General features: G+C 24.8%; 1 protein-coding gene and 1 long non-coding RNA gene across 2 annotated transcripts; one reads left to right on the top strand and one right to left on the bottom strand.

Annotated features, from left to right (window-relative positions):
* LOC135924569 (cilia- and flagella-associated protein 20) lies at positions 1-1,219 on the bottom strand. Its single transcript, XM_065459636.1, has 6 exons — positions 1,123-1,219; positions 997-1,076; positions 844-955; positions 615-803; positions 160-318; positions 1-113 (listed from the first exon to the last, which is right to left on the bottom strand). The coding sequence occupies exons 1-5, from the start codon at positions 1,204-1,206 to the stop codon at positions 196-198; spliced, it is 588 nt and encodes a 195-aa protein (XP_065315708.1). The 5' UTR covers positions 1,207-1,219; the 3' UTR covers positions 1-113; positions 160-195.
* Positions 1,220-2,854: 1,635 nt separating this feature from the next.
* On the top strand, positions 2,855-4,367 carry LOC135925115 (uncharacterized). The gene is made up of 6 exons (XR_010571541.1): positions 2,855-2,889; positions 2,939-2,968; positions 4,033-4,074; positions 4,121-4,165; positions 4,236-4,274; positions 4,331-4,367. It is a non-coding gene; the product is annotated as an uncharacterized LOC135925115 (long non-coding RNA).
* Positions 4,368-12,714: the final 8,347 nt, after the last annotated feature.

Below are 12,714 nucleotides of genomic sequence, written 5' to 3'. Positions count from 1 at the left end.
CAATTTAGTGTAATAAAATAACTATTAACATTTTAAAAACATTGATATTACAAATACAAGAATAAAGTTGGTTCCATTCATGCTTAGTGAACATTTTCAAAGCAACTATATTACTATCATAATATTAATACTAAAAAAGAATATAAATTTTTTTATTACTATATAGTATTTACAGATTATATATAAGTTCTATAATTATTTAATGGAATTAGATGATTTTTGTATAGGTAAATATAATTTAAATTCAGCAGGTAATTCATCTTCTAAATATAAACGATCTGAAAAATATATTCTTCGGATTCGACAATTGGCATGAATCTAAAAAAATATATAAAAAATTAATTTAAAATATTCTTATCATTTATTTAATAAAAGACCCTTTATTATTAATATTTTATAGTTATAGATTCTATATAACATTACTAAGCTATTCAAGCAAATCTGAATTTTGAAAAGGCCATATTCATTTTATAACATAAGTGGTGTCAGAAAATTTATTTACATTATTTTTAAATTTTATTTTTCAAAAAACTTTTTTATTATGTTTAAATTTTCTCATAAAATATTTGTTTTAAAATGATATCATTGATGTTATATATGTTTTAAATAATCACCTGAATCTTTAATGTTTCCACATAATTTGTGCCATAAGCTCGTTTAACAAAATCTGGCAGGTTCATTTGAATAACATTCCACCCATCATCTAATCTTAAGGGCATTGTGCATATATATGATTTAACCCTAGTAGTACTTTGAAAATTACTTGCTCTAAACCTCCTCTTGATATTTTTATCATCTAAGATCTATTTGAATATTATACTACATTATCTTTAAGATAAAAACCTGTATTTCAAAAGTAAAATATTTGTTTAAATTCTTCACAATCAAAACTAAATATGGAAGTTTAATTCCTAAGTTTTTACGAGGATCATTTGGACAAGTAATATAAGTAGTACTATTGTAAATTTATTTTTGTTCATAATAACTTAGATATACCTAACATTGTTTCCAATAATTTCAATTATTAATGATTGTATATCATTATCTGATATTCTTTTTATATGCCCATTTCTTACCTATTAAAAAAAAGTATGTAATTATATTATATAATAAAAAAAAAACTTTTGTATCCCATAATTGAAGAGGCTTACTTCCTAGGCTATATAAAACAGAAAGATATCCACTTTGAAATGTGTTCTTAAACATGAATGAATGAATGGACAAATATTTGTGTTAAAAGAAAAATATTGTTAAAATTTTTCATAAAAGCAACTCACAACAGAATTGGACGTCATAAAAGCAAAGGCGGTCCCAAACCAAGATGAAACTAATGAAAAAGTCGCTCACTTTAGTGCTAAATTTGAAACTACCTTTACCAAGCTCATGATGTTATGGTAAAAATAAATATAGCGGAGCCCGATAATACAAACCCATCCATTATTGTCAATAACCTTTTATCGCCACCCTATTTATCTCCATTAGCATTCATCTATTCACAGCTGTTAATTCATCGATTATCGATATAAGTCAACTTATTTCTTCATCATTGAAAAAGAGATAAAGAGTCTTGATATAATAACCAGAATATGTCAAAACTGATCAAAATCGCCAAATATTTTGCTAGCTCCATTTGTTAAAAAAAAGTCCCCAAAGTTTGTGTCATTCGATGACATTTTGAATTCTCATCCTTAACCCTTCGATACTCTGGTGAAAAAAATGACGTTAGTACTCGGGTGGGGTTTAATAGACCCTAATTTAAAATGTATATTCTTCAGTAATATTCATTATATTCATTTGATATTTGGATATAAGATAGATCTAACCTTAAGCTTGATAAAACATTTAAATATTTTTATTTCTTAAGCCTAAATTAAAGATGATGAGGATAATTATAATTTGTGCCAAAAATTAAAAAAAAAGCCTCTTCTGTTCTCACTTTCCCTTATTCCCAGCGTCTACATGATAAAATTCACTGGATGCAAACCCTTCTCAAAAACCTATACCCCCCCCCCTCTTCTAAAATAGTACATTATCACCTTTTTAATTACTTCAAAAATTTTAAATAGAATAACTTCTATTAATGATGCTCTGCTACCAATAATATACATTGTGTGAATGTAAAAAAATAATTCAATTAAAAGCCCCCTCATTTACAATGAATGTATTATTATACCATTTGGCATGACATAAATTTACTGATAGAATGTCTAACCCCTTTAAATTATTTAAGGGAATATGAAATTATCCAGAAATATTTTTATTTGAAAAACAATATCTATGATTGTGTGCCATATATAGATTTGGTCAATATTTAGAAAAATGACTTGACTAAAAAATACATATTTACTGATATAATTTAACTAGTTTGGAAAAAAAATTTATAAAAATTTTTGTATCTTTTATGGCCAAAACCTTAAAAGAATCTTTTTTTAAACATATAATAATTAATTACTTTATCGTTACATTCCAAAAAAAAAGAGTTAATGTTTCTAATTATATATTTTATAAATAACTCTATTTAACAATTTACTTGTAACTAGTTATTACAACAGCACTAGTAACTCCAAATTGGTAAAAGTATTATTTGCGTTAATAAAATCGTAAATAGTTTGTGTTTTGACATTTTTAAATATTTTATTCCAGTTTAATTCAAACAAAGATGAGTTTTACAGAAAATGCAATAGGAGTATTTGATTGTTGATAAAATATTATTTAGCATTGCTTTATTGATGATTATATTATAAATTTATTATTATGATGATGACGACAATTATAAATAAATCTAATTGAAAATCTGCTTTACATTGTTAATAATTATTATGAAAAATTTTTTATTATTCGTTGTTGTTATTGTCATATATAATAATTTTGTAAATGCCGAACTAGAAGGTAAATATTGATTTAAAAAATTATCATGTATAATAAACCTACTTTTCAGTCATTTTGGAGGAAGGCCCGGATGGAGAAAGTTAATTTATTATTTATTTCATACCAATTCATTCAATTTTCTTAATTTTCATTTGTTACTTCTTTGTTATATAAAATTGGCTTTGTAAAGTTTTAATTAGAAATTGGATAATTAACCAGAGTTTAGAACCGGAAATAGAGCTCTTTGAAATCTAGGAATGGAATCTGGAACCATTTTTTTAAAATATATAGGAACCAGAACGCACTCTGAAATGTAATATAATTAATTTTAAAGGGTTTGTTTATTTATTAAATTTTTGCTTTCATTAGAATTTGAAACATAAATTGGTAACCTTCAGAACCATGTCAAATTTAAAAATAGTATATGCTCAGAACCCACTTTTCAAAATTTTAATAACCGGAAATAGAACTGTTAATTTTTCGTTAATTAACCCTATTTATATATTTTTTTTTCTATTTTTCTTTATTTTTAAAATATCAAACAACTTTTTACTTTTTTATATTTCTTTATTTTTCCTTAATTTTTCTTCAATAAAAATCAATAACATATATATCGTACATAAAAAAAATATAATATGATAATAATTATCGTTTGTTTCTCTTTTCGCGCTTATATATTTGTTTTTTTACAAATTCATCCCGTTTATTTAGTATTTTATTTATCACAAATCAATCAACTTTTTTTTAATATTTATTTATTCACGTATATTACGCTATTATCTTCCTCTCGTGCTAAGCTTAATACTTGCTCCCTTAACAAGAACCATTTTAAAAAAATATTAAGAACCAGAACCATTTTTAGTCCAGGTTCCAAGCTCTAAAATTACAAATTAACATCAAATGAATTTAAACCTTGATTCTTAGTCTCTATAGTTCTATTGACTCAAATTGCAATAATCAACATGTTTATTTTAACCAGTAATTATTTGGTTTTTGTTAGTTCATCCAATATTCGAGAAGTAATATTCCAAGTTTTATATTATGAGGATTTTATTAAATCATAATATAGGACATCATAATTAAATATCTTTTATGAGTCAAAACATTTTAAATTTGTAAGTAGAGTCACTAAAATCATTTTAATATGTAATATTTAAATTACAGGCGCACCGGAGAAGGTCAAAGAATCATCTTTAGAAATACTATGTAAGAATATTAATTACTTTCCTTAGTTTTGTGATATTATTTTTAGTACCACTCAAGATGGGCCCCTTTAAACCCAAACATCCAAGAAAGGGTATAATTCTTTACAAAATAATAATTTAACATAAAAGTATATATTTATCATTCTTCCATTTAAATAATAGAGAGAAGATTTAGATCCTTACCAAAGAGCCAACCTCTAAGTATACCATATTTTACAAAAAAAATTTATTTTATTATATATAATATTTTTTATTAGAACTGAAAGATTCACCCAAACAATTTATGCATGGCAAAGAAGAAAGTATTTAAATCTTATTATTTTAAGATTATATCATTTTTAAAACAAAACAAAAAGAATTCTAGTTTTTATCTAAAAAATAATAATGATACTAGTACGAAACTAATAAATTTCAATTATTTAAAAAAATACCTTTATTCAACCTTTAAGCCTTTTTCCTGTCTTATGGAATACTTCTTGGTAGATATAATCAAAAGAAAATCCCTATGAGATCGTTTATTTGGAACCTTTTTAAATAATATTGATAAATTTGATGTCATTTATTTAATTTTATTAATTCCATGTAATGCCGAAGAATCTACCCATAAAATTATTATTTAAGACAACTATGTGCCATATATTAATTTTATAAATTATTTCGATATTTAAATAATTTTTAAAAAGTTAATCGCTATCATCTCGGAGCTATTTTACTCTTCTCAAAAATTTTACCCTCCCCTCCAAGTTTGATCTCACCCTTTACCAAAAGGTAATATAATCAAAACTATCCTACCCACTTCAATTTCCTACAAATGAGGAAAGAGTCGTCTAATATCCCTTCCATTTTCCTTGAAGAACGCCTTCCCTTCTTCGGAGTAGAACTTACTACTATCATCAGTGTTGCTAAAAGTCACCTTTAAAATTGAAGTGCTAATTGTTAATCCTGATATATGCCGTCGGCTATCCTGTAGCAATTTACTAAAAAGAGCAAATTTTTATAATGTAATAAGACCCTCTTTTTAAATATTACTTACTCCAAATTCGTCTCAGCACGAAAATACCTATTTAGCTTTAGAAAATATCTCTCGTTCCTGGATTAGAACCCATATCAAGTCTATAATAATTAGGCCTACAAAAAAACGAATCGAATCGAATAATTGCGGTATTCGTATTCAATGACTAAACTTTAGATGCTATTATTTTTAATAAAGACTATAAAATTAATAATGTTCGACACTATATATCATCATTACCCTACTTTTTATGCTTACATATATAAAGTTAAAGTGATAATGTTCGCTAATTTCTATAACATTTTTAATAATGGAACCCTTTTTTATATTATCCTAAGTTTTAGCAGCCATCATTTAATTTAAGTTTCGCCCTATTAAACTATTACTTAACGCAACATTAGATTAAAGGGTAATATTTCTGTACCAATATGGGATTGATATTTATATTGCTGAGGCTAGTGGGAGAGACTGAATATCTATGGAATTTTACTCTTATTCAACTTCGATCAAATCCAAAATAATAATCAAAATATCGTCTGTAAATTATTAATAATCAAAATATCATCGGTCAAATAAGAAAGGTTAGAATAAAATGATACTAAATCAGACTAATATCCTCGTTAGAACTAAAATGATACTAAATCAGACTAATATCCTCGATTATATATATTTTTCTATAATATTCGTCAAATCAGAAAAGTTAGAACTAAAATGATACTAACTCTTTATTAAATAAGTTAAAAATATAATCAAACTAAATTAAAAAAAAATTAACATAATAAAAAATTATAATTAAGTTCGTAAAATCATCATCTATCTTTATACAAATATCCTCGAATATATATATACTTTTCTATAATATTCATTTACATAATGTTTTACAAACAAACTGAAAAAAATCTTGAACTTTCTTTAATTTGAATAATCATTCTTTTTTATTCATCTTTCTTTAAATCATTTGCATTCGAAATTTAATTCTTTTTTCTTGGATTTGAATATCTTTCGGCTTCGTAATTTGGTTTAACAATTACAACAATTTCTTGTATATTCAACGTCTACACGACAGAAAATTGGTTGAAAGCAAATTCCCCTGAAAACATATGCCAATCCCTTTAAAAATTGCAGCCTTTGTCCGCAATATTTTTCCAGTCATAAAACCTACATTCTACGGAATCATATTATTTTTCAAGTAACATGATTTGGGAAGAACAAATAGAAAAAAATATTACTTGGAAATAATTAGGTTATTAATAACCATAGTCCAAAAAATAATCCAAGCGTATATGAAGTCAAAGTTTGTAAATTGATATTAGTGAATGGTTTATTTTAGTATTTTCCCCCTAATCTACAAATAATTTTTATTTTACTTTGGCCTATCCCCTTGAATACGTATACCTACCTTACTTTAAAAAATTGGAGAAATTTGGCTCCTATCCACAGCTCATTTTCAGATGCTGTATATCTTTTAAAATGTTCTTGTTATTATTCTTAGAAGAAAAAAAGGCGTCTAAGCGTCTTACTGTCAATTAAATATTTTTTCAAAAAAAAATTCCATTTTTATAAAATGGTAAAACATAAAAATTTTATCAAATAAATTCCAAAACTTACGTATACTATTAATATCTATCTAAAATTTGAATTGGGAAATAAATCACTTGTTCATAGTAAAGACTACAAAAAATTTATTGGAGGCAAACCCCCCTTCAAAAACTTATCACTACAACCCCCCCCCCCCTCCAGCTAAGAGGAATCTTCAACCTATTATATTATAATAAATCGCTAAATTTTCAGGCATCATAATTTAGGATAGGAATAACAAATAAACATTGATTGGTGATATTCAACGACCGTAATCTAAAAATTAGCCTCAAATAAAAGTCAAACTAAGAATAAATGTTATCTGTGAACGAAATATTTTAAATTTAATTTAGCATCAAAATTAAAATGAATGTCTAATAAATAATAAATCATTTCATCCATGATCTTCAAATGTTGTTTATTTGCACATTCTACTATCCCTTTAGATGTTAACCCAACACTGCCTTCAAAAAATTGAAGGCAATGGTTATTATCTCCCTTCCTTTCTCATGTAAACGCTGTATGTGTTATACAAATAAAAGGGCATTTAAATATGCAACTGAGTTCTGTCTATAAATATCGAATTATTTTTAATTTAAATCTATAACCCATTTTCCCTATTCTTACTTACCTTTTTATATTGATACGATATTTTTTAAAAAACCGGAATTTTTAAAGTTGAAGTTGGAAGAGGTCTCATAAAAAATTCTCTCGGGGGTTGTGATATTACGGTGTATCGGCTAAGAATATACCAGAGTGTTTTCGCTTTTGATAAATTAAACAATTAATAAAGTATATTCTCTATTAATCTATTTAAAATATAAAAATTATTCGGAATTAATACAGCTATACTAATAGACGATAAAAAAAAAATTTTGTGCTAACACTTGAAATATTTAAATTTTGGGAATTTATTTTAAAACGTATCGATTTTGACTTAATATCTTTTAACACTCTGCTCTTATATACTAGAACGCTCTAGTATGGGATAAAATCATGATTCTGGAGTTATTGCTGCGGTTTATATATTTTTGTGGTAGTTATTTTAATAATATCGATCCTCGAGGTATAAGTTATTAATCTACCATTGAGAGGGATTCTAATATAAAATAGTAAATTCTTTCCATTCTATGTTTTAGATAATTTATATGCCTTCCTCACACACAAAATCCAGTATATTTGATACCAGAATCCAGTTTTTAAAAATTTGTCCATATTTTGTCATTAATTTTAAGGAAGACATGTATGTATTCAGGGTCATGAATACTTGTATTTTAAATACTAAATACGAATTCGAATAATATTTTTTATTTATTTTAACAATTTAGATTTAGTGTATGTATTTTAAATCACTAAAATGAAAAAGTTTATTTGTTACGATTTGTAATAAATAAAATAATTTTACTTTTTAAAAAAATTATATTGTAAATTATCCACGATTTATCTATAATATTAATTTTGAGCTCCGAATTAGAGGGAAAAAAAATCAGATCTTATATGTAATCCTATTTTGTTAAAATGCGCATCGTCATACTGAAAAGAACGGAGAGAATAAATTTTTTTTAAGATGATTTTATAGAACTAAAAGATATATATTCAAATTTCCCCGAGTTAAAATATTATGATTGATATATTTTTAATAGAGTATCTTGAAAAGCCTGTGCACCCCCTACATGTCATTTAATTTAACAATATTAGACTGAATGAATGATTTGGAATTGTTTCATAAGCTTGCTCTATTATATTAATTAATATGTTGTAATAATAATTCTCTGTCTATGAAATAATTCTAAAATAAAAAATATACCTGAAAATTTTTAAATTCCAAACTAATAGCATTATTTTATGGTTAAAAAAAATTCTTTATAAGTAAAAAGAATTGTTATTTGTACTATGAAAATTTATAAAAAGTATTTGTCAAAATAAGTGTTGTTAAACGGCTCAATTTGAGCCGATTTTTAAAAACGACTAACTCAATACTTTATCTTCGCAAGCCTTAAGATTTTGTTCATAGATGGCATAAAGGTTTGGACAAATATTTGAGAAATCTCGAAGTTTAGGTAATATTTTCTTGGCTAAATATTGAGTTATGCCGTTCGAGGCATTTAACATCACTAGTCAAAATATTTATATTATTTTTTCGAGAATAGGAAAAGAGGGAGAAAATGGATGGAAAATAAAACAAAGGGAAGGAAGTGGAGATTAATATTAAAATAGGATTTATTTATTATAATTATTTCATTTTACGAAATAAAAGGTTTAAAAGCTATCGATCATTTGACTCCCGTTCTAATTGGATTTGGTTCCTCCACAATTTTGTGCACATTTATCGGAATAATAATTTTGTTATTCAATAAATACAAAAGCAATAATCCAACAAGAAATGAGCATGCTTTGATCTCTCCCATTCCAGTTGCTACGACTAGCAATCAATAAATATTTTAATTTGAAAATACATTATCAAAAACTTTATTTTTGCTTATTTTTTTTTGTTTAATGATTTTATCTTTATTATACAAAATGATACATATTTTTAAAAAAATAAATTCTTATAAATATAATAATTTAGTAATTCGGAAAAAAAAATGGAATAATAAAAATCCCAAATAATTTTAACGATTGCAAAAAATCTATATAATAAATGATATTTCGCAAATTGATATTCTGGTGGGTAACCGTGAAAAAATAAAGGTATTATCGAACCTTTTGATATATTTACTAGTTTCGTTGGTACCGGGAAGGAAAAAATTCAAATTCTTAAATAATACCTCCCTAGTTCATAAAGATTTATTCTGAGAGAATTTGAAAATAAGCTTATAGAAAAAAAAAATCCAATTTTAATAAAAGTGTTCATTTTATTTAAATAAGAAAAAAACGTATAATGGAAAGGAATTCTGACATAATGTTTAAGTTAGAAATTATATAAAACCTTACAAATGTATTTAATTGATTTCCATGAATAATTATTTAAGAATCTTTTCAGTTTCAGAACTATATAATATAGATAAATAGATAGAAAGATGAGATTGAGAACGCACAAATTAAAAATGAATTTTAAAAGGTTATAAATTTGTTTAAAATAATATTTGTATAAAAATTTAACTAATTTTATTTATATCAAATTGTGATTTACAAATAAATAACTAAAATATCTTTTTTATTCTGTCCTCTCTGGTGAGAATATGTATTTTAATTCTGAAAGGTTTTTATTAAATTCTATATAGTTGGAATGGCAACTTGCGAATAAATAAATTTTGTAATGTTAGTTCCTCTCCTTCCCAATAGGTAGGAATACGAGTGGCGAGAAATATTCCCCATTAAAATATGAATACAAGTCCTTTTCCTATCTTCCTCAAATAAAAATTATTTATTTCGAGGATTCAGATATAGACATGCATGAAAAGCGAGGATCCTAATATGGGATATACAAAAGAAATTGATTCTAGGAGATAAATTTGTAAACGTGGGATTAAGTTTTGGTATTTCAATTTTACATTTCAATAGAGATTAAGGAGTCACTAGTTCATTTCTCATAGTTATAAATTATTCAAATATTATTTATGCAATCTCTCTCGACCTCATTCAAGTTAACAGGATTATATATTTGTTTAAAGCTATATTTGCTAATCGTAAGATTACATTTAATATAAAATGAATAATGCTACTTAAAATATAATGTAAGTAAATTTACTATTATTTAATATTAATAAAACCATTTTAAATCGGTAAGAATATTGCTATAATGGTTCGGTTCGTTCCTTTTATTTATATTAAATACAGAAAAATTTGTTATGAACTTCGGACAAATTATAACTTGCATGGAAAAAATATTTAAAAGGCTGGGAAATTTGTGCATAAAAATTTCAGGCCGGGCCGGACAATTTCTACCTAAATTATCAGGCAGAAAGGAAGAAAGAAGGAAGGAAAAGATGGCGCTAGTTGATATCACGATAAAATTAAAATAAAAGTTATGTTCTTATAAATTATTTGAAATTAAAAAAATTTCATAAATAACATCATAGGAGTGATAAAATTACAAACATTGTTATAAAAAAAATGCTGATATATTAAAATCTATTTGATTTATTAAACAAAAATATTAATATATAATAATGTTATTATATTTTGGCTGATCTGAATTTTTATAAATTTTATCTTAGAAAAAATTAATTATGCCTAATGACCTTTTGACCACATATTATGTTAGTTATTATTCAATTTTTAAATTATCCGAAAATCTATAAATTTGGATTCTTGTTTGGAATCGTGACAGAAATTTATATTATATATGTTAATATGGAAATCTGCCCTTATGCCCTCGCCCCATTTTTCCAGACATATGGCCCGCTTTTGCCCGGCCATCAGCGGGTTTTGCCTATGATATATTATTTTCCGTTTTATTTATATATCTTATTTTATAATTTGGAATTAATTTTATTCAGAAATGAAAATTATATCATTTTAATGGTGTTTAATAGATATATTATATTTAGTTGAAAATATAATCATAATGTTATGTGTGTCGTTTTTTTTGTGTTAAATAGTCTATTCATCGCTTTACCGTTTATAATTATTTTTTCCAAATCTTTATTTGTCAAGATTAATATTATTATTTTTTTATGATTGTAGAAGATTAATTTAATATATTTTATTTTAGATTATTAATAAATTTTATTTATTTATTTTTCGACGTGAAAAAAAAAGAATAAAGTGACTTTTTAGTTTTGACTTTAATTTTTTTTTAGTCTTTTTGATATTTTTTTAATTTTCTTCTGAATTCTAAAATATAAAGGAAAAGGTAAAACTTAAAAGACAAAAAGGAAGAACTGAACCCGAAACTATCATCTTCCTAAATAATCTATTAAAACCGACTTTTATAAAGATAACTATTTTTCTTATTTTTTTTAAATAATATTTGAACAATAATTTGGAATTATATTTCTTTTATCAGAAATAAGAAAATTTTATATTTTTGGAATCACCATTTTTTACATTTTAATGATGAGTTTTGAAAAAAATTGATAAAACTATTTTCTTTATTTTTAAAAAATAATATAAATAGATTAAAATATTGATTCTTATAATGACATATATACCAGTGAAAGTCACGGTCCGGTCTCCTCAGGAAAAACAGTTAAGACGGTGACCGGTCTTTTATTTTTTTTGTTATTTTAAAAATATTTTTATTTTTACCTTTATCTTTTCATAATTTAATTAAATATGAAAGTATTTTATGGTAAAAATATCGAATCAAATATTAATAATATAATAAATAATTACAAATATTTAATTTAATAGTAAATTTTATTTTAATAAAAATGAACTAAAAAAGAAAAACAATCACAAAAATTAAAGTAACTACTCTAGAAAAATATTATAAAAAAAATATATGTCGTAATTTTTAAAGGGATCATGACTATCCGGGATCTTCACGGGATTTAAAGGGATCCCTTTAAAATTTCAATTTTTTAAAGGATAAAGAACTATACGGTATTATCACTGGGGCAGAGATTGACCTCCAGTTGAATAAATCTTTTGATTAGCTATCGAATGATACCCTATACTATACATATCTTATATCATAAGGCCAAAAAAAACAAGAAAATTAAAAACGCAACGAAACTCGTGGAAAACGCTTTTAAAATAAGATTCCTCTTTATCACGATTAAAACGTGATAATCCCGGATTATCATTCCTTAATTATCAACCCTAATTTTTTAGTTATCCCTTTAAATCCCTTGAAGATCCCGGATAGTCATGATCCCTTTAAAAATTACGACATATACATAAAATTTGGTAAGAAAATTTATGAATTGAATTGTATGGCATAAATATTAATAACAGATCTATAGGGATCCTGGTCCGGGACAGAAGAAAATTAATAGACCGATCAGGATCGTGGTCCTTGGAAAAAGGCCTGGCTCAAGTATTTTATTACATAATATATATTGCCCCCACCCCACCCCCTCCACGAAAAAATAAAATATCCAGCCCCTCCTCACAATTCAATACATGATTTAAATAAAATTTGAAATTTAAAAATTATTAAAT

Source organism: Gordionus sp. m RMFG-2023, chromosome 2, assembly GCF_954871325.1.
Source record: "Gordionus sp. m RMFG-2023 chromosome 2, tfGorSpeb1-WG-v2, whole genome shotgun sequence".
Taxonomy (NCBI): Eukaryota; Metazoa; Nematomorpha; class Gordioida; order Chordodea; family Parachordodidae; genus Gordionus; species Gordionus sp. m RMFG-2023.
Note: the sequence above shows the minus strand (reverse complement) of the source record. Positions and strands in the feature narration are given on the sequence as shown.